We start from the raw sequence: 24,002 nt of genomic DNA, 5'->3' as shown, positions 1-24,002 counted from the left end.
AGGAATGTGAAATAAATGAAAGCTGGGCTGGTATGACCCCTAGCTTCTTTGGGACAGTGAACAGCCATTTGGAAAAATATGCTCCACTCCTGCTATCACACATTCTTTTAAATGTTTATAAGTGCACGACGGCCAAAAGACTTCTACAGTTGTCTTTTATGTGTTGAGGGTCAGCATCCCTCATGACAATCCCAAACGACAATGGCATGGCAGACTGCACTAGGCATAGCACTGTGAGGCAGATCCTGCAGGAGGTGGCTATTCCCTGCTATAGTGCCCTTTGTTGGGTTTTCTATCAAAACAAAGTGTCTTACAGAGCATTCCTTCCTTCCCACCACCATGCTCCTGCACTGAGCTGAAACCCACTGGCAGTAGCACAGAGCACCAGAGCCCAGCAGGTGCTTCAGAGAGGAACAGCACAGAGTTACCTTCTGCTGAAGGAGCAGCCCTTCCCCTGGTATGGTTAACAGCCTTTCTGGATGTACAGTTTGTGTGTTCAGATAGGAAGAGTTCACTTTAATGTATAATTTATATAACAGGAAAAAATGTGCACTGACAAATTAGTCTTCTCAAAAAACAAGGGTTCAACTATTGGAGAAGGAGGGGATACATCTTGCAGTACACTCCTTGGGAGAGTTTAAATACTGTATGCCAGAAATTATCCTCTTTGAGCTTCGCTGACCTTTGATCTGAGGAACTTATTGGCCTTGCTGCTCCAGGGAATTATCCTTTGAAATCAGTTACTCATTTTGGAGCTCAAATGAAATGGGGAAATCTGGTGATCTCATCCTGATGTCAAGTTTCGTTCAGCAAAGAAAAATGAAATCTAACTGAAGAAACTTTAAAGGGCAATATATAGATACTAAAATGAGATTAATAAGTGATCAAATAATGTGTCTGTGCATATATCCCCATATGTCTTATCCAAACCCAATGAACATTTAAAAATACATACTGTTTTGTCTGAGAAGAGAAGGAGAAGTGTTTGGTATCTTGCTGCTATACTTAGTTTTGACTATTGACATGTGCTCAATTTCATGAGGGATACAAACACATGCAGAGCCTACTTATAAATAAAATGAGAATGTCTGCTTGGGACAGTTAAAACTGGCAGCCTGTAAACAGAGATCCACCAGTGAGCCGCATGCCAAGGTTTCAGATATATTCACAATGTGAACTTCCTTTCAGCTCTGCCAATGATATTAAACCAGACCAGACAAGATAGCTATCTCAAAGGACTGTGGAGAATTAATAGACTTGTGCTTCCAAAGTCTAGGCCATCAGAAATAGGTCTGCATACAATACATCATCTGTGCAAAAATACTTACTTACCTCCTTGCTCAGATAACAAGTCCTGCCTGACAAAAAGAACGTGCTACATAGACAAGTACACATAGAAACATACCCTTGTTGTGGGAATCCACAACTGGAGGGGAAAAAAAGTATATGTATTGCTTCTCATGGGAATAACCATATGCTCTCAAAAACAATGTTCCCTAACAGAATGTTTCATGAATTGAAATATTGCATATGTTTTCTTTATTATGTTCTTTTCTTGTTCATTATTAATGGTCTCGTATTCACTTCTATAACCTTAAGACACTATAAAAATGGGTCTGGACAATATTTGAAATTGGAAAGACAATAAAGGAAAATATTAACTTGGAAAAATTGTGAAATACCATTCTTTCACGAAAAACAAACTGACTGGCTTAAGTGTATTAGCAGATGTTTCTCTCTACAATTGTTAATTACTACCACCCAATTGCTCATAATTGAAGTGGGGGAGGAAAAGAGTAAGAGAATGAGCAGCAGTTTAAAGATACTAAGACTCATCCCAGAAGAATTAAGCCTTTTTTTCAGTGTTGTTTTGGTTTTTCTTTTCTTCATTCCTAAGGAAAGAGGGTAATAACTCAAAATGCTGCTTAGGAATCACCAAAATATCACAGAAATGAGGTAAACCAATTACTGTGCTCTGTGTATTGAATGAAGTTAGAATAGTAAGCTTCAGGGAAAAAAAAATCTTGCTCTTGCCTCTATCCTGCATCTGACAATAAGGGAGAAAATATAAAACACCAAAATATTGCTGCACTCATGTGGAAAAGTGAGCGTTTCAACTTTCACCCTCATTCAGGTGGCATGTCATTCCACGTTTCTCAAAGGCTCATTCCAGCAAGGGACCATGTGCTTTGTCAAATGATCTGCCTTCTCAAATAAGGACAGCTTCACTCTAGTTTTCAACCATGCTTTGCATTTTAGTCAGACAGATCAACAGGATCTCGACGCCAGAACCAAAGGGTGAAACTCAGATGAATGACCAACTCCAAATTTTGCACAGCAGTTAGGAGAACTCAGGCTAAATAGACAAACAACTTCAGAACCTCCTTAGAAGGACAGCCTTTCCAAAAGGTATGTGATTGTTGCATCATCTTAACTCAAAAAGCAGAGCTATGGGAGAAGCTGTGCAATTCCACAGTGGTGAATTATGACTGGACATTACCAGAGATGTCTTAACCCTATCACAATGTCAGGGTCATTACTGAGAGAAACCAGAGTGAAGGTAAAATTGGAGAATTGACAAAAATATCACCTATGAAAGTCAGCACCTGCCACACATGAAACCAAACCTTTGAAGTGTAATATTACTAGCCTTCCTCTCATTTTGGATAGAGTGGATTCCACAGCAATTCCTTAAAACTACTTCCAGAAGCAAAGGGACAGAATTATCTGTACGTGGGGAAAAGAACAACAAACCACACACTACAGCCTGAGACGTGTGGGGGAGTAGGACAAAGCTAAAATTGAAAAATTACCTATTAAGATAAGGAGGGGAAGTCATAAGCACTTCTAGAACAGTCAAACTGAACTTCGGCAGCAGTATTTGACCAGTGGGATTGAGCATCCAAGAGCTGGCCAAGCTCAATTGTGAAATTCCTATGGACATCAACAGGGTCAGGGTTTCCCTTCCAATTTACAGACCTAGCAGATGCAGCAGGACTTAGAGAATATGAGAACCAAAGGGATAGAAAGAGAATTCATTTCATTGTTTTATCTGAGGTCTCTGATGTCTAAGTTATCTGCCAACATTTTTCTCATTGCAAACATAATAAACATTCATTCATAACTGACATTCCTCCCTGACTGCACAACAACCAGAGCAATAACAACCATCTTTGAAAGTCTAAATTGAGGAGAAGTCCTTTAATTAGCAATTACATTCACATTCAGATTTCACTTTTAAGTTCTCCTGGAGGCCATGGATTAGGAAACATCACCCCCATTAAGCACACTTTGTTTTATTCCACTGATTTGATTGAAATATACCCCTGATGGAGATAACTTTGCTTGAGCAAAGGCCCTCTTCTCCAGTGGCAAATGAACACAGGGAGAACGGGATCAGGGCGGAACATTCCTGTTCCACAGCCACCACAACAAGCACATAGAAAAACAGGCTTGTCCTGGGTCAGTGCCAGAAGCATGTATTTAGCTTTCCCTGACTGAAAGCTGAAGCTGATGAATTAGACACACCCTCCAAAACAACAAAGATCAAGCTGCCTTCTCTGAAACTTACTGTAGGGAAATTAATTGTCCATTTTACATCCAGTGCGGCAAGTCAAAACCAATTCAGAGGAAGCAGTACTAGCAGAGCCTCCTACCAATGTGGGAGGGGTATTTCAACCTGAAAATATGGACAGAACCCATGTTCTATTTCATGGTTTCTTGTTGACAGTCAGAACACAAAGACTCAACTGCAAACCATAGGGGAAAAGAAGTCACAGTGCCACAAGACCTACAGCCAGCACCTAAACAGGAGGAGACAGAGCAGAGGGGTAGTGACTCAGACCTTGTGACAGCTTGCAAAAAAAAGAAAAAAAGAAAACCCAACCAAACCAAACCAAACCTCAACAAAAATAGACAACCAAAATATGTTTTAAATATTCAGGCATGGTTCTAACTGACAACAAGACACTACTAGGACAGTGAGGAATGGCTAACTGAGATTCAGTCAGAAATTCAGAGAACAGTTTCTCTCCCGAATAAAATGTAGTCAAACTCACAGGTCTGTGCAACATCACCTCCCTTAAAGGTTCAATTCTTTTTGCCAATCCCAATAAGTTGACATTTCTAAGTAGAAGTATTTCCAAACTTTGATGCAGATTTGCATGTTTCTATCCAGGTTTGGCTTTTTTGGTTTGGTGGTTTTGTTTTGTTTCTTTTGGTTTTTTTTTTTCCCTATTATGCTGGGGAGAGGGGAGTGCATTTTTTTGCTATTTTCTTCCAAAAAGGTTTTGTACTAAAGACGCAGATACAAAAGACAACATGGTTTCTCTCTGCTAGCCAGGGTGTAACTCATACATGCATAAACACTAAACCTAGATTTCCCATACTCTATCTGGAGCGAGTTTGCTAAAAGGAGGAAGTTTGCTGAATTTTGCCAGATTATGATTCCCTTTTCCAATTAGTTCCCCAACTGGCTGTATTTCATCAACAGAAACTGCCAGATTAAATGCCTTACTTGACCATCTTCACCCAAAACACTTTCATGTTCAGTTCTCAAGCTTCAAAATACCTTTTGGATGAAGATCAGACAGCACTAAACAGAATTACTAATTAATTAAGCAAAGTTAAATTTTAAACACTGTTTGTTGTGTTAGCCAAAAGCCTGAACAGAACAGTCCTTTTTTTTTTTCCCTTCCTCACTGGAGATCAAAGAAGATAATTTCTCATTCCCCACCCCTAGTTTAAAAAAAAAAGAAGATGAAAGCAGGGAAGAATCTCCATTAGCTTCGGTCAGAATAGCTCAGGATGATACCTGTAGAAGCAAGATTTTTGTTTGATCAGTGGACATATCAAAACCCACACAAACAGAATGCAATCTGTTGTATCATTTAACATGATAAGTGTTCCTTAAGTGAAAACTGTCAGTGTCATATGGACCATTCACCACTTTCTTACAGTGTTGTATGTCCCAGGGCTCTGAATGGGCCTGTGAAGTGTTGAATTCAGTTACTGAACATGAACAGATGGGGACATCAACTGACCACTTGTGTCTTAAAACAAAAGAAAAAAGACCTCTCTTCTCTAAAGCTGGTCCTACACTGATTTTAGTTAGGAACTGGTAAAAATTTTGCTTTTTAAAAATCCATTCTCAGTGTAAGTTGCAGACATGCACATTCATATAGAATTTTCTATCTTAAATTTCCTTTGCCTTTGTCTCTTTGGATTTTTTCCCCCTGAGATTCACAAGGAAAGGAAAAGAAGAAAAGAACGCAGCCCCTGCATAACCCTTTATTCAAATGAAGACTGAGTAGGTAATGTTATTAATAATGCAGTCTTTGATATTAAGTCGCTCCCATCTAACTTGGTTGTTCAATAAGAAAAATGTGTTTCCATCACCTTTGCTGTGCCAACAGGGCCTCTAAAGGTATCTGAACTGTAATTTTCAATTCATCAGAATTGCTTCCCATGAGGGTGAATGTCACTCTGACCCTCAAAGCACTAACCTGTTATAGAGAGCAATGTTGTCGACCTATGCTGTAACATTATTTTGGCTGTGATGAATCGTTACAGATCTGACAACTCTTTAATAGTTAATATTCAGGAGCAGGTTCAGTGTTCTCATCCTCACAGCCATTCCCATATTACTCTGGGGGGTGTGGGGAGGAGAATGGAGACTGATCCACAAACAAGAGGAAAGCATTATTGTGATTAATATTAGTAGTCCAGCATATACATGTGCACATAAGTCTCTTTTCCTTCTCAGATTTCTGCATGGGTGAGGAATAGTACTGAGATAATACATCACATACTGCTAAACATGCAGAGAAATATATTTTATCAAGGCTTGACCCAACCACCTGAAGTCTGAAGAGTACACAGGATCTCATCAGAGAAACAATTCCCACAGAGCGAAGGAGAGTATCTGCTCACCATTGGTAATTAGTACAGCCTAAGGACCTCAGCCAGAGATGGAAGCCCACATACTGCTAAACACAGAAAAGGACATGGTTTGGAGCATGATTTGGAACACCCTTTCAGGAGGAAGCAGCCCTTCCTGCTGCTCCAGAGAGCCCACATCTTTGCAACTCAAGATTCAGCTTCCCACTTTGAGCTATCCCTCTGGTGGAAGATCCTGTGATACTCTCCTAGACACTGTCACTGCGAATTTGCCTTCAGATGTAGCATCTTGGAATCTGGGCAGCAGTAAGCATGTGCTAGAGGGGCTGGGCAGCTGTCCCTGCAGGGCACAGGAGCCTGGGACAGGGCAGCTCCCAGAGGGTCCTGCAGGAGCACAGGGAACAGATTGGTCTGAATCCCACTCTGCCAACAATGTCCCACCACACCTGGATGGCTCCACTCTCTTCAAAGGCTCCTTGAAACAGCAAAACAAGAGTCTGCAGCACCACACTTCAGCTTTATACCTCCACATCCTTAGGATGGACTGTAACTCCCTCCTAAAAATATCTTTCATGCACAGAGTCCAGGGCTGCCTTGGCTTCCCTTAGCAATTCCCGTGCCAGCACGGAGCCCTGAGTGCAGCCCTGGCTGCCAGGCACAGAAATGCTCTCCACTCCAGAGCCCTCTGAAAATTCCTTGGGTAGCAGCTCTTTTACTTCTGGATATTTCAGTCTACAATTACTATTCCTTTCCTCTCTTTCTGTTACCTTTACAGTTTAAAATCCTTTTTGGTACAAAGTTGAGAACTCTGGATGAGATATTTTATTGGTAAAAGGACCTGGATTGCTGGATCAGATCTATAAAGCAAGAAAAAACTGATTGCTGGTAGTTTTGGGGTTTTGCTTTTTTTTTTTTTTTTTTTTTTTTTTTTGTAGACTGGGGGTTGGGACTTTCCATCTAACAAGAGCAGCTGGACTCCAAGCTCTTTCAAGAGCAGAAATGTTGCTTCAGGTTCATTTCCACAACCCCACAGTGCTGCATTTATTATTTGCTTTTACTCACAAACTAGTTGTGGTTACAAAAAAAAGCTTGTCTTCCAAACAAATGACATTTTATCTCTTTCTCCACAGGAGAATAAGGTTGACTGCTACTTGTGCTTTGAGGTTTGGATATGATTGAGATGAAACATCTGTTAAGAAAAAAGGTGTGGGGGGACTTTTTTCTGCTAAAAATATCATGCCTTTTTTTTTTTCCACCAAACTTGAAACATGTGATGAAATTCAACTTTTAAAATATAACCCTGGAGCTACTTGAAACTATAAAAGTCTCCTCAGTATCTGAGGCAAGTCAGAATTTCCACTGTTCAAGCTGGGCTTTTATGAAGAGCAGACTTTAGAAAAACCTGTAATCTGTCTAGGTAACAAAGGGCACTTGTTCTGCCTGGTGAGGTAAAACTTTGGGTTTCTGTAGCTACTGCAGCAGAAGTAGAGTTGAAACACACAAAAGCACCCTGATACACACTTTGAATTTGGAACAGCAACTGGCAAAGCAACATGCCTGTCATGGAAATTGCCTCCACAGCTCTGCATCTACACACCCCAGTGTCTGCAAGGTTCAGAGTGTTGTGGCTAAACGTACCCAGCTCAAGGCTCAGGCTTCTGTCTAACTTTACATCCATCAGGCAGGCCAAACGTATAAAACTGCTCCTAAACTCAGTCCCAGAAATGCAAGAACCATTCAATCCTGTCATGTGTGCCCACACATGAGACACTCCAAGACATGAAATCCCTACGGGCAGGAGAGAAGGGCTTTAACAGAATCATGCACAAAGCATCCAAACAAAAACCTTCTGCAGAAAGCTACCAAACCCCAGCAGCAAAGGCAGCACACCAAGCCTGGCTCTGCCACAGGTCAGAGAAACACAAGAAAACTTGCAACATCAGGAATATTTGGGAGTTGCAGCAGGACATATTGCCTATTAAATGCTGTGTTCAAGGTTTCTAAAAATGAGTGCAGTGTTTCACGTAAAGGCAAAGGATCTGAAACATATATGTTGTCTTCTGAAATATCAAAGGCCAAAACTTATTTCAATTATAAGGGCAAAAAACTGGAATAATTCTAGGAACACCAGCATGAGAGTGTTATCTAGTCCAAAATCTTTGACTGGAAATATGCACTAGCTTCACATGGATTAAAAAAAAAAAAAATAGAAAAAAAGAAAAGAGAGAGTCACAAGAGAGTCAGAGAAGAATGGCATTTTGAATCACTTTTCAAAAATATGTTTAATAAAACCTCCATGAACTGTGGTCAAAGCTACAAGAAAAATAACTGGTAATAATCGTTGCTGGGAAATTAAAAGTAGAAAAGGACCTTTGTTCAAGTAGAATAAATGAAACCACTGGTATTCATCATGTTTCCAGAGAGATTGTTTTCAAACTCCTGACTTGTTCCCATATTTCATTCTTTGTTCTTGGTGGTGGATGTCCTGAGGCAAAGCTGAAGTACACGATTACACTGCTGCCCATGTACAGTAATGCAGCTTTATCTGAGCCCACAGACAGGGGCTCCTCTCTCACAGGTGCACCCTCTCCCCAGGCACACCGAGCTCAATCCCAGCAGTGCCGAGGCAGGAGGGCAGGACAGCCCCGGGCAGGGCTGGGGAAGGGTTTGCCAGCTGTGCCCACAGCTGGGTGTGCCTCACCCTGCACTCCGTGTGACAGTGACCCAGCCCAGCCCAAACCAGCAGCCAGTGAGCCCACAGCACTGACCCAGCCCTTTCAAGCTGCATGGACCAAGCACAAGCCCCACAGCCCTGGCACCCATGGCCACAGGGTACCTGCCCTGGAGCTTCACCCACTGATGCACTCATGACAGCCTGCTGCCCAACATCCACCACGATGCCTCGCTCACCCCTGGGGTGCCAAAGGCAAACCCAAGAGCCTTCAATGAGATCTCCCTGAGCTACACCCATTTGGCCTTCCATTCTTTTGCTTCCCACATGCACCCTCATGGTCTGGCTCTCACATGCTATGAGAGAAGCAGCTTGAGAGATCTGTAGATGTAGATTTACCAACAGGCGACTTTTTTGCCTCCTAGCAAACTACTTCATGACTACCCCAGAGCTGAGAATAAAAGAATATTCTTATTGTTAATTGATTCTTTTTTAAATGACCACTCAGGAACAGCATTAGCTTCTGCACAAGCAGAAGGAAAAGTTGCCAGTCTTAAGTAGATGGAAAGACCATGGAAACCAATATTATTATAAAAACTATGCACATAATATTATTTTAAAGCTTTCCATATTTAAGATATTCATTAAGGATCAACTCTTTGCTTTTTGTGAGGTGCTTGTTCACTTCCCTATTAACATTTGGCTTTCTTCAGCTATCATAAAGAATATAGACCACTTGTAAGTTTGGAAGGCTTTCTTGAGCCCTGTACTTTGTAATTTTCTCTCAGTCATATTGTGAGGGACAGACATGGTTGCAGAAAATCCAAAGTTTCATTCTCAGCCTTGTTAGGCTGCTCCTGAACCAAATATGCAACTTGCTTGTGTTCAACGCAACAACTTTCCAGCTGTGTAGAATGAACTGAACACAGAGATCAATGTAAAACTATTACTTACAGCAGGTATGATCTTCCCAGCCCAATGCAGAGGATTCTAACCCAGAACACTCTCAAACCATAGACAAAACACATCATCTATCACAGCCTGTTGGGCAGCACCAGTAGGAGCTGGTGGGGTGTCAGCTAAAAAGAGCGACATGCCCCGTGCAGGGAACACGGGGAGGAGAGCACATGCTCTCCACACAGCAGCAGCTCAGTGTGAGGAGGAAAGCTCACCCTCTGAGGTGTCCTAACAGCCCACTTTTCACTGCCTTTCTGTGCTCTGCTTGCCAACATGGGTGGGAGCTGTTAGACACACTGTAAAGGTTCATTTGGAAACACCTGGAGACCACTAACTCATTACACACAGGCCATGGGCAACCGTTGGATGGCAACAGTCTTTCATCACTACTGACCTGGCTGCACTTGAAACAGCAGCTCCAGAAGTAAAACCTTCTGATCCAAAAACCAACCCCCCTCAACTGGAACAGCTAATGTTAAGAAACACTTGTACAATTTTATATTTTTTTAATTTTTTTTTTAAAGTGCCTCATGCCGTAAGATTTTCCTCCCACTCATGGCAAGCAGCCTACCTGCTTCTTATAATTTCCTGGATCTGTGCACAACCACAGGAAAACTTCTGCTAATCCTACCAGTCTCATGTTCTTTGGTGACTTTTATTCTAACTGCCAAACTAAGCAGTTTTCTCTTGGCACTCTCCCCTGCTCCTTCCTCCCCACACCCCCACGTCCTTCGCTGCTCCTTCCAAGCCACAGTAACCAGCTTATCAGCTGCCAGCCTCAGCAGGGACCTGCTGCTTGTCACATACTGCTGGCTGCTGCCAGTGGGTCACCCTGTGGCCAAAGACATTTTTCAGAGTTGTTCCATGTCATATTGAGTAGTAAGAAAGGATACAGCAGAAACCTCTTGGGAGCTGAAAAAAATACAGCCAGTGAGCAAGCGATCAGCAGTCTGAGGTGATCACATAGAACACACTCATGCACAGCAAAACTATGGTAAGTGCACAGGATTAGCAGCAAGTCCTTAAAATGCAGAGTTCCCACATAACATCCCAGAAGGCTGACCACAAGAGCACTTTTAAGGTAGAATTATTAACACTCTATTTGCAACGTCAGGGATAAATAGGTATTCTGTTTAAGAACCTGAGAGAGAAGGGACCATCATTTTCTGCAAAGCACCAAGGCTGCATCAATAGTACCATACAGGTAATAACAGTGGTGCCAACATAAAGAAAATTTGCCTGTGTGCAAGATGCAATCTATGCCTTTTCTGTAAATGAACTGGAATTTCGTGTATATAAAATACAAAAAATTATTTAAGCTTTAGAAAATTAATAACTATTATATCTGAAAGCATTAACTAGGGAGAGGAATGCCATTTGAAATAACTGCCTTTTATTACCTATTCACAGCTCAGCTTAGAACAATACGTTATTTTATTAGAGTTAAGAGATTAACAAAGTATGGTATCTCCCAGCAAGTAGAAAATCAGCTAAAACTAGCTAAAATGCTTGTTACAAGTTTTCATTTGCTGACAAGTTTATAAGAATTTGGGCCCAAGTACCATAACTTACCACCTTTCCTCTGAGCTGACTACCCAATAAGTATTCTTCCAATTTCTAATTTTAAAGAAAACTCCAGGAACTAAAGCCTTCACTGGAACTTTCCTGAGTGGACAGAGAGAAAAGGGAGTAACCTCACACAGCAGCAGCCCCACTGTAGGGTGCACTGGGCAAGGATGCTGCCTCCCCTGCTGCTGCAGCCCCAGCCAAGGGAAGCACGGCCCTGGAAGCCAGCGTGCTCTCATCACTGGGATGTCTGGGATCAGTGTGGAGGGGGAAGCACGTGCAGCTGGGGGGTCCAGGCAGGCTGTCAGAGCTGGGCATAAGATCAACAGCCTTAAACCACCAGTTCATCCATTGTTATTTGTTCCTTGCTTGCTTATCAGGCCTTATTAAAGTCAAAAATAACACAGCTCCTCATGCTGGAGCACTGCTAACCACACCTCAGCTCCCACTTGACCACAGATGCTGGGGAGGAAGATGTGAAGGACAGACTGCACATACTAGCAAAACATTGAAAAACATATAACGGTGTTAAAAATACAATGAATTACTTTTCTGCTTTGCTGAATACCGAATGCTTTAATTGCAGGTTTAAAAATTACATAATGGCTTGTAAATATGTGAAAAGTGCAACAAGTAGCTTTTTTACAGATCTGCTAGATTTTTTTTCCGGCAACAACATGTGCTTTGAACTCTGCTGGAGGCTTTCTAATATTAATGGGCAAGAAGATGACCTGAATAATTTGTCCTTTCTGGTACCAGAACAGGGAACATCTTACATCCTGGGATTTAGACACATCTGTCTTAGGAAACATATATAAAAAACTGGGTTTGTTGATTCAGGCCAAGCTCTGTCACTACTTTCAGCAGGGCTTTGGATATCATGTTCAGATAAGGCACCAGAAAAGCTTGGACCTTCTCCAGTCTTCTGTTGAGAGAATAATAATCAAGACATCACCCTTGGCTGACAAACGAAACAGGGAACAGAGTGCTATCAGTGTAAGAGGCAGCTCTTCTGACAGCTACAGGACAAGATTATCCCAAGAGATGCAAGATTTCTGATTAATAGAAATACTTAGGTCATACTTTTCAAGAGAACAGTGACATGAGAAATCACATTATTGCATAAATAATTGGGACAATAGGTTAGGCATCACGGTGAAGCTCAAGGCTTCACTATGAACTCCAAAAGGCAACTGCATCCCACAGGGCTCCAAAGAGCTTGTACTGGGACAAGAAGAAATCAATCCTTTATACAATCAGTCTGCATCAGAGGACTGCATCAGGACTTCCTTCCTGAGCTGAACTTTCTGAAGTTTTTAAATGCTCAAGTGATAAGATGGAGAAACCCAAGTTCATTTCAGAAAGACACGGAGTGGTCAAGATAAGAAGGTTCTCCTGGTCTACGAGTTCTAGCTGCAAAAATTTCTAAAAGGGTCCAGGGAAAGGAGGTGAAAAAAGTTCTGGAAAACAAGAGCAGGACTCTTGAACAATTCATGAGAAGCTTACTTACGCCTAGGAGAGCTGAGGGAGAATGGGATGTCATTATTGAGCACACAAATAGCAGATGTCTTTCTGAACCACCTGCTTGTCTCCACGGCAGTACAGTGACTTGCCATTTGATCCTGCACTCAATTCCTTCCTGCCATTTTAGCTTCTCCACCGACACAAAATGGAAAATATCTCCTAATGTCTGTGCTAGTTTTTGTGACTTCCAGAGCCATCCCCAGTCATTCAGCTCTGGTAACCCATTATTCTAGCTAGGGACCAGGAAGAGAAAATGGGAGCTCTTTTACCCTATATGTGAAAGGTGATGAAGCATGTCCCTCCTGTGCAGAAAATGGGGGACAAGGAAGTTTTAGCACAAGACATTCCTACACAGCCACAGCAGATTGCACAAGTACTCCAAGTGGAAGGCTCTGAAATGCACTGGGAAATCACCTGGAATGCAAGATGCAAACAAATCCACTGAAGAACCTATATCCCAGCATGCCCAATTGTTGTGTTATTAATGAAAGAGGAAGAAGGAAAACAGAGTAAGAGTAATATGAGACTGAGGTTTCCACTGGTGTCTCTTATCTAAGGAATCAGTCTCTCAACTGACCACATAAGAGAAAATCCAAAAATTTCAATTTAGCGACTTGCCCAGCAGCAGAATCAAAGGCAGGTGGTGGATATAATAGACAATGCTGGTCAAACCGTTTCTTTCTGCACAGCACTCAATAACAGAGTTGCTGCTATTGAGTTCTAACCTCTTGTCATGCAGCAACATTGAGTCAACAATCCGCTCTCATGGCTTAATGCTTTTGATGTTTACTTTGTTCTTTGTATAGTTCAAAAGAAAGCACTAATGCACCAGTCCTCTTACCAAATACAATCTTAATCCCAGAATCCCGAGCCTTTTGCTGTTGGCCAGTTAAGTCTGTTAAGACGAAAGGATTTGATCAAGCTTTACATAACAACACAGAAGTTAAATCCAGCAAAGAGAGTTCTTTTTATCTGTACTGCTCAGACAGCTAAGAGAGGGGAAAAAAAGAAAGGGAACGAAAAAAAAGGTAATGAACTTGGCTATGTAAAACAAAATAAGGAATTCAATTATTTCTCTTATTGCCACTTTGTCTTTTCAGTGAGAGTCTTCTAAAGAACTCAGATTTATTCTCCAGTAAAGTTCCTGAGAGAGAAGGCTCTAATGTTCCCCTAAACCAGAACGGTGGAACTGGCTGTGGTTTTTTTGCAGATCTGAGAAATGTTTCCTTTTCATCCCTACCACGTATTTATGAAGACAGAATACAGTTCACTGATGCACGGTATTTGGTAGAGTATGGTATTTGCCATTGTCCTCTCTGAGCTCAGCCTAACCAACCATTTCCTGGGTTACAGATCCCTGTCTCTGAAGCTGTTGATGATTTTGATGTTATCTCATGACACATGAGCATATATTCATGCAGCACATGTGTTATACCAGCACATATGTAAAGACCATGAAGCAGCAAAATAGAGGCAGAACAACTATTTTAGATGGAAAGATCAATCTATGTTCTGGAATGTTAATTAAATTTTCCCACAGAAAGATTTCTATGCAGAGGCACAACAGTTGCCATCTTGTACCTAAGAATTCAAGCTGTGCCCTATCAAAGATCTCAAATCCTGTTTCAGCTTCACTTTATCCAATACCACGATTCTGTGCTAGTACTAGCACAATTATTAAAGTATGATGCGAGTAAAAAGTTACACAAAAAGGATGCTTTAACACCATGATTGTTGTATTGTCTGATAATTATAAGATTTTTAATATGTGAATGAAATAGGAAGTGGTCAACACTGTCCCCAGCATGGAAAGCACAGCCTGGAGATCTGAGAGCAGAAGGAGCGAGCTTTGACAACGTGCATGCACTGCCTGAGCACAGGGAGGGAACAGTCATCTTCCTCTCAGCTGCAAGGATGCCACAGAACAGCTCTTCCATGGTGACAGCACACAAAGGATCGACCACTGCTGGTATCTAAATCTGGTCTTCACTACCCAGCTACCTCATAACAAGGGACACTCATCAGAAGCAATCATGTGAAACTGCTGAAAGACTGAAATTACAGTCACCTAAAAGGCTTTACATTCTAATAAAAGGAATCTTGCTGCTGACTAGTTCAAAAATATCACATATTGAACATTATGTTTGCTATGCAAGATAATGCTACACAACAAAGAAAAATAATTAGAGGCAAGGAAAGATAGAATGAGACAAAGAAAATGAAATTATTCACCTTGCTGACATTTAATATCCTGTCTGAAGTAGTTTCTCCTGTAATTCTAAAATTAAAATCCTACCCTGTGTCCTACTAAGGGGAGATTGGAAAACTGTGTTGAAGTTAAATACAAAACCACTCAACAAACACTGACTCCATCATGGCAAGTACAGTTTGCGTTTGTGATAAGCAGTAGCCTACAAGCACCAGCCAAAATTCCTATGTTATGGCACATATGAGCCATGCAGTCTTTGTAAACTACAGAGATGAGAGAAACTTATAATCCAAGACTCACAGTGCATTAACACATTGCACAGGTAAGGAACTGGAAGGCAGACATTCTTAACAGAGAATCTTTCATGCTCTGGTTATACAAAAGCTTCTAATACCAGATGATTGGATTATAAACAAATACAAATGATTGGATTATAAAAGTATAGAAATTTCCAGATTAAGCTTGACATAGTTCATAGTTCAAACTGGGCATATTGTTTCCACTAGTGTATAATATAAATCCAGCACACTGCCCATGCAACCTCTTGTTATATTAGAGAGTTTCTGAAGTCTCATTTCCTTGAAAGGAAATTCAATCTCCTGCATTCAGAACCCCCACTTGTCCCTGAAGCTCAAGGTACCTCGGATGTGCCATCTGGCAGAATGCAGCATCCATACTGACAGGCACCAATGTCCTCCCCACCACAACAGCGATTCCATCTCAACTGCCTGATCACAGGGGAAGAGATGAGATGGAAAGAGAAACTGTCTGAGGCAATAATGATTCCATTCATATTCAAGAAAAAAGTGTTGAGTAAGAGTCTCTAGTCCTTATTAGAAATTAACGTGGGAGTTTCTAAGGCTGGTTTGTGTAAGCCAGAAGGGAGTTCAGTGTCCCACACAACCCAGAGCTAACAATTTCACTCATCTGCCACCTCTGCCAGGGACAGTGACATCCATCACTCCTACCAATGTCAGGAGAAGAACCTGGAGAAAATGGTGAGACCCTGAATTAAAACACTTGGTCCCTGTGATTCAGTTGGGTGACTTTTTCCAACACAAGTAGTAGCAGATACAGAAATAATACCCTATTTCCATCTTAACAGTTTTTTCAGGCTAATGACACACCAGTAGATCAAGAACTGCGCTCTAAATATATGCATTCTCACACTTATTTATTCACTAACATATTCCAATACTCCTGTATATTAACCAAAAAATGTTGTTCTTTAAATACCTTCTAGATGAAAGTGTTCATCACCAATAGTGTCTCTGTAGCCTTCCCCAGATAAATCCTGTTTAAAACAAAACAAAACAAATTAACTACAAATATACTACATAGAAAGTTTTGAGCTGTTAACAATATGCATTTATTATTGCCAGAATTAATTTATAACATGAATGAGAACACAGAAACTGTTTTCCAGGAAAGAAGTCAATCACCTTATTAGTGGTAGTCAATGCATTTGCTGCTATTTTACAATGCTCTGGACATACTTCTGGACAAAAATTTGGTGAAGATGAATTGACTATACAGGGGAAACAAAAAAAAGAAGATCATATTTAAGTAATTTTATAATGTAATATTTAGTCTTTCAATGTTCTTTCAATCAAGCAAGATTACAAAACTCCAAATGGAAATGATAAAGGAGAAATAAGCCCTTCACTACCCACAGAGGAATGTCATCACTTGGTTCCACTAACAAACAGAAAACTTCCGTATGCCAGAGGTCACCCAAGAAAAGCAGATAACAGACTCTGACAAGCTGCCTGAGCCTTCAGTTCTGAAATTAATGAAATTCTGTCAACCCCAGTGTGTCTAGCGCAATACAGAAGCAGATGCCATAGATATGCAGACGAACTTATCTCAGACCCAAAAAACGTTTCTCCAGTGGTGCTGAAGTAGTTATAAAGGGCATCAGTGGGATGTGGAGCTAATCCCAGTTACAAACACTCTGAAGAGCATTCTTACTCTCTTACTAACAGACCCTTCCAGCTCCATCACCCTATCCCAGCTAAACCACAAGCAATGGCAGCCATGCCCATGTCCTGACTGCTCTCAGCCATTCCAAAACTTCAGCAGCATCACTGTCACCAGCCTCACACTGCAGCCCAGCTCCCTGGGTTCTCCCCAAACACTCTCTGCCTCCAATAAAGTTATGGTGACAAAGAAGGATATGGGCCTAAAAAACTGGCGTGCTGCACTCACAGCCATTCCAGCTGCATCTGCAAAAACAGACCAGCAGCACAGAGCCAGAATTCTCAGCATCAACCTGTGGGCTGGAAGTTGACATTGGAGAGCTTTTAGAAGATAAGGACAAGGGAGTAACCTGTGAAAATTAATGTCTAGTTGGATTCATTAGCTTTATGGTTAAGGAATTTGATCATGATAAAGGCAGTTCACCTCTTTTTCTTGAAAAAGCTGGCAGAGGTTCTTTACCTTCCACATGCCCAAATGTTATTCTTTGAGATTAGTTATAACAGAGTGACTAAGCCACAAAAGCATATCTTAGGAATTCTTCAGTATCAATTTCTGCAGCAGCATGTTAAAAATTAGATTTCACTAACAATACTGGATACCTAGCCCAGAAACCATGAAAATACTGCCTCTTCACAATCACATCCCCTGAAGTAAAGTTAGACCTTGCACGACAAATGTCTGAGAAATGCTGGCAAACAGGCCTGGAATGCTGGGATACAGCACAGCACAATGCTGCTATAAAAGCTGACATTCTCGATTTATCTCTCCAGGCAGAAAATCACAAAAAAACCCCTACTTTTGTTCCAGTAAAAAAAACACTCTTTTTCTGGGCATGTGCTGATTAATATCAATCATTACCTTAAAAATTATGGAAGGAACAAACAGAGAATGAAAAGAAGACACAAAATGTTGGCATGACACATCATATTGCTGCAAGAAGGCGATTTTTTAGGACCACCTAAAAGTTAGTACACATTTATTTGTTTGATCTAATTTCCCCATCTCACAATTTTCCATGAAGCTGTGAGAGCATACCTCTGCCTGCTCCAATAGATGATATATAGAAATGACTCTGCTCACCCACAATGTTAAGTATTGAATAGTCGTTTCATTTGGGGTTTTCTTGTGTTGGAATTCCCATTCTCCTTGGGAAAAAGCAAACTATTTTCTATATTCCTGATCAGTAAATATGCAATGGGTAGGGACTTGTGCTGTATCTCTGAGAATACTATCAGATGGTAGCTTTCACCTCCTAAAATTTTAGCTAGGCAAGCATTGCATCTGGGTATCAAACATTGCCTGTTAAAATGTCATTAATCTCATGCTCTACAAAACTCACAAGTCATTAATTGCTGTGATTTTTCATATGTCAAAAGACAACATTTAAAAACAAGCATACACTTATTGATGAAAAAGGCACTATCAAGCAACTCAACGGAAAACTGTGGAAGAAGACAGGGAGAGTAAAACAGCAGAGAGAAGCATTAATATTCATTACACTAGCTTCCTTATTTCCTCACTTTTAATCATTACATGGGTCTTAAGCAAATATGTTTTATATTCCAGTCTAGTTTCACTCCTTTTCTAGCTCCTAGTTATTTAAGTTAAAGTAGTAACTTAATGCAAGCAAATTTCCACTAAGTGTTTCTGCCTTAAACCAAATTATTATAAATTAACACATTCTAAAAAGTGTTTTTCATGCTGTTGAACCATAATATTACTGTTAGACAGCACATAAATTGACAATCCATCTTGAAACTGATGAGAGTATTGTTTGAACAGTTAGTGACACGTTCAAGCAGAGTTCCTCAGCTCCCATTCAAAGGTATTCCTCTGTGGAAGATTCTGACATGTATTATCTTTGATAGACAGACATGTATCTGAGAAGGTTGTGGGCAATTCTTAAGATTTTACAGGGAAAAAAATGCAGGAGAAAAGATATATACTCTCTCATTCATCTTATCATCATTAACTTTTCTGTCAAAAAAACTGCAAGAGAGTAACCCAAATATTTTTAGCACCACTGAGATAGATGTTGCAACCTGGATAAACACCAGAATGCACCTGCCTGAGAAAAGGTTTCTGGGCAGGGTATGTGAACTCACACAACAGAGAAGTATAAAAGCTGAGCAAGCATCAGAAAAAACAATTCTGACTGCAGCTCATCCTGCATAATACTCTCCCAGTAAGCCACACAAATTGCCTCAGAGTGGATAAAACAGTGCACCTACTCCCACCAACCCAAATTCGTAACGTGGGCTAGAGTGAAAGAAAAGGCTCAATGGGTAAAACAGAACTCATAGCTCAAGAAGTTCTAGTGGGAAGCAAACACTACAGCCAGGCAGGAATATTTGACACTGGGGACAAGTGTGTTCAAGCACAAAGAGGACACAAGCTCAAGGGGATGAAAAAGCCAGGAACAGCTCTGCATTCAGCCAGGCTCTGCCACAGGGCCCTCAGCACCCACCATGGCAGGAGCAGTGCTCAAACAGCAAAAACATTTGGGTCATAGGCAGCTGTATATCACTGTCCTGACACAATGCTTTGAATCACAGCACTGCCTCTTCAAACTGCAACACTGAGTCATGAAACAACCAAAACCAGATGTACCCTGTGAAATACTACATAAATGAGGTCAGCGAGCACTTGAAAGAATAAAGAAAAGAAACATTTACACTGAAGGATTATTCCAGCGTGCCATGGCTATGGGTTGCTGGACAGGAACCCATCTAGACTAAGTGTTTCTACCTCACCAGGAGTTTCCCAGATAAAGAAGTTGGCTGTTGCTGGCTACCGACACAGCTCACAGTGAATGACTAAGATTCAGGCTCAAACATGTGCTTCACAACCCAGAACAGCTGGCTGCCTGGCCTGGCTAGAAAGGACCTTGTGCCCCACACATCCCACTCTGATAGGTGCTGCTGTACTCAGCTCAGATTTAAGAGTGTGGGGGTGGAAAGAAGAGTTAATTAGTGCAACTCCCTCAGAAATGCTGCTGAGTATATACATATATGAGGAGAAAAACCACCTTTAAAAGCTCCCACACCCCAGGGCTTCTATTCAGTTGGGTACAAGTCCAGCAATCATCACTCACTTCCCACTTTTGCTGTGCAATCAGACATCAGTGAATTCTAACTCAACAGAAATTTTAATTTTTTTTAACCTCAACTTCAGCCCTAACCGCCCTGTGCAGTCTTCTTCCTGATACAAGTCTCTGAAGACAAAGGCCAGGCACTCACTTTGGGGCTTCCAGCTATCGACTTCCTTCTCACAAGCCCTCTGAAAATGCTGCAACCCAAATACTCACCCTTCATTCTGCCCACATCACCTGTGCTGGCTCCCTTTTTCCTTCCACCTTGAGGCTGAGCTCCTTGGCTGCACCTGCCAGGCTCTGCACAGGCGCATTTGTGCTCACATCCCCGGTCCTGCCTCCCAGTCCCTAGTCCTGCCTCCCGGTCCCTACAACCACTGGTTGCTCCAACCATACTCTGCAGTATTACCCCCTCCCTGTCCTGGCCCTGCCTTTCCCTGTCACCCCCATGACACTCAGCACATTTATGGCACACGACAGCCAAAGCTCCTGATAACAACCAGAGTGCGTATTTCAGCAGCCTGGGCCTGACCTAACACGCTGCTCAGTACAGTTCTGCTCCAGTGTTAAGTACAGACAGATACATCCACACATGTATTAGATATTTCAAAGGATAACCTTTGATTTAAGAGGGTTATCATGATAACAAGCACACTTTTAAAGCCTGGGCCCCCTACTCCTTGTATTACATCTCAAGTCAATATTGCATTAATTAACATTTTTCTAAAAGATGTTGCTCTTCTCAAGTAGAAACAAGTTGCTTTACCTCTCTCCCTCTTCAAACACCTCATTAAAATACCTTGATTTTGCCTTAAGATACTGAATTTTCCACATTTTTGGCAGAAAATATGCACATATTTCCTGCTTAATGAAGTTTTTGTCAAGGAATCATGTATACTTTTTTTTTTTTTCACAACACATGCAGAATGACAAATAATCAACCAAAAACCTTTCTATTTTTAACCATCTGACAGAAACATGGGGTTTTCTCTATTCTCATATTGATGCAATAAAATTTTGGAATGAGCGAAGTTGAAGAAATGCATTTCACAACAGGACTGCAAGGGACAAGTTTTGTGGTAATTCTAATGTGTTGTGTAAATTTTAAAAGGTTTTAAAGTCACTGCCAACAAGAATGCTGTGTCACCTATGCACAAACTTCAATTCTTGATGTAGAAAAAACAATCCCAAGAAATAGAGGCTCAAGAGAATGAGGATGTCCTTTGGCCTTTCAGCCAAACCACTGAGGGCCTGCCAGGTGCCAAGTGGCCATTCTGAATGTTTCAGTCTCACTAGCAGGAAGCAAGTTTCCAAAATAAGACTGATTTTCATACAGCAAGTCCTTAGCAGACCGAAAATGTGAAAATCTCATCTATTGTAGACGCTTCAGGAAACCTGTCCAAATCCCAAAGCAGTCATTACTGTTTTACTTTATTTTTAGTCTTGTACAGACTTGAAGAGAAAGAGGAAAAAGACTTCTGAAAAACAGTTGATGGAAGGAACCTTGTTCCCCTTTGGGTATCTGAAATGTCCCATGGACTAGAAACACAGCCATGTGTAACTGTGATCAGCTCAAGCCAGGCTTCAGCACTAGGAAGCCTACTGACACCTCAAATAATGGTGTAGTTTCTTTATTACTACTTTATTATTTATCTATCTTATTTATTTATCTTATGTAAGTGGAAGCAGATACTCAGTTATCCAGAGGTCATCGTTCTTTAAATACAGATTTATAGCCAGGCCTAAAACTTGAAAATGAAATAAATAAGGAAATAAATAAATAAGCTGCTCACAGTCAGACATATGTGGAGAGGATATTGTGCCAGGCCAGCAGCTTCCATGCACAGGTACCCATGCAGTCAAACGTCCATGAAAGTAGGTATTTATGCACACAATTTTGTGCAATCACTACTTACAGGCAGAAGAGAAGAATGTGCTTTGGGCATGCATGCATCTGGCTCTCCTGGCATTTGGAAATGAAGACTTCATCACAATATTCTCTTTCAAAAATGCTTGAAGCTCCTCCTCATAAGCTTTTTCAAATAAACCACACACTCCTGTATTACAGTATTCTATTTAGGACAAGAGCTTCCTTTCCTTCTCTGTTCATAAGTAATCTATAAACCCAGGGCCCTACACAGATAAAAGTGTAAATGCCAAGCCCCATTATAATGAAAATTGAAACCAGGTGAATACATGTAAGAATTAAGCATATGCCATACAGAAAAGCACTACAGAGCAACACATGCTTATGCCTTGTTTTAAGCCTAATATTATTCTTCTACAGCATATTTCCCTTTTTCTTCTGCAATCATGAGGTCTTACTTTTTTGAAGTTTGCCATTCTGGATAATTTATTAATAAAGATAATTCACTAGGATGCAACATTCTGTAGAGAATGCACAAACCAGCTCATACTTGAAGAAGTCAAGGTGTCTAATTTTTACACCCACACTGAAATACACACTTCAACTTCAATAATGTAGATTGTTCAGCAGAAGAAACAAGCTCAACTTCTATAATGTTTTCTTTCTCTGAAATAAGAACCTGTGCTCTGTCATTACCAAAAGGTTTTTCTTCCTCCACCATGCATTGAAGCTTCTCCCAGATAAAAATTTCTTCATCATATAATCACAGCAGGTAGAGTTCTTAAGAAAACAGACTTTTCCTCTAAGATCTGTGATAGATGACCTTGGATGGGTTTAACTGCTGTGGCTTGGGATTGTACTGCCTTTATCTGCTTTGTTGGCCTCTGTGCCTTAAGTTATGGTCCACCTAACAGAGAGAGCAGGACACAATGGGTCTTATACCACAGATACCAAAATTCATCCCTTGGGACATTAGCATAAAGATCTCACTAATCTACCAGCTCCAAAAATAAAATGGTGAAACAAAAATGCCTTCAGTTTGGCTGCCTCTGTTCTCTGGGAGCAGTAACTCCCAGCCATAATAACGTGGCAACACTATTTGAAATCACACATCTGTGTCCACCAATTTGACAGAACTGGCACTCCTGCAGTCTCATCTCACAGAAGTTCCCTGTAGAGCAATTCCAGCTGCTGGTAAAATACTGTGGTGACAAAGACAGGATGGCAAAAAAACCCCAAACAAACCAACCGCCCTTAAACTCCAGTCACAAAGGATCATGGACTATTAGAGGCTTATGAGGCAGAAAACATTCCCAATGCCTTTATATCCCTGTTACAGGCCCTCAAATAGGTACCAGGAGCAGTTCTAGTACGATACACTTTCAAGCATAGCCCATTCAGAGGAACACGAACATGAGCCTGCTGAGGAAGTGAACATGGACAGCTGATGGACACTTGCACAAAAGCCTTCATGGGGGCCACCTGAATGAGAAAGGAAACGTGGTACTTTTTGTTACAGGTTGCTAGCAACATGCAGCTCAACCTCTTTTGCCCAAGACAAACATGTGGACCAGGCTTTCCAACAGGATGAAACACAAATCCTTTCTTCATTTTTCTAACCTATTTCTTTTCACCAGCCTGTGGAAATCAGATAGTGACAGCAATGAAACATGCTCTTGCAAGTATCTTTGTCACCCCCACTGTAGTGTGCAAATGAGCATCCTCTTTCAGAGGTCAGTCACCGCAGCCTGCCCCCAGCAAAGGCTACCTGCCTGCTCATTTAACTCATTTAAATAAGTATATAAAAAAATATATATAGGAAAAAAAAATAAAAATAAAAAAGACCAGAAGTAATAGCTTAAAATACTAGGAACTTTTATCCAATGTATGTTAAGACCTGCAGACACTCAGAAGCTCAATTTAGGGTACACTTTTATTTATTTATTATTCTAGTTTCAAGACAGAACATTACTATTTTTATGATGTTTTAATCCTGGATTTTATGGATATTTATAAACCCTTGCTAGGTGTTTGCAAAGAGACATCTTCCATTAACACTATTATTGGAATTCTGTAACTATTAAGGCTTATAATTTTTAAGGTGATAGGATAAAACACAGTTTTTCAAGGACTTCTGCCAGATAAGAGACCATATAATTGAGAGCAACTGTTAGAACAGACGTACAGAATCAGCAGTTACTTTCCTACTGAAGAGTCCATCTTCAACTAAAAAAGAACA

The 24,002-nt window shown here is 40.9% G+C and overlaps 1 protein-coding gene across 2 annotated transcripts in view; it reads right to left on the bottom strand.

Moving 5' to 3' along the window:
- NKD1 (NKD inhibitor of WNT signaling pathway 1) overlaps positions 1-24,002 on the bottom strand; it is a 108,206-nt gene that overhangs the window by 22,858 nt on the left and 61,346 nt on the right. For both annotated transcript variants that reach the window (XM_038148065.1, XM_038148064.1), the window contains exon 4: positions 16,062-16,119. In XM_038148065.1, the coding sequence (XP_038003993.1) occupies positions 16,062-16,119 (58 nt within the window). The remainder of the gene's footprint in view (positions 1-16,061; positions 16,120-24,002) is intronic.

This window comes from Motacilla alba, chromosome 11 (assembly GCF_015832195.1).
Source record: "Motacilla alba alba isolate MOTALB_02 chromosome 11, Motacilla_alba_V1.0_pri, whole genome shotgun sequence".
NCBI lineage: Eukaryota > Metazoa > Chordata > Aves > Passeriformes > Motacillidae > Motacilla > Motacilla alba.
This window is presented reverse-complemented; position numbering and strand designations above follow the sequence as displayed.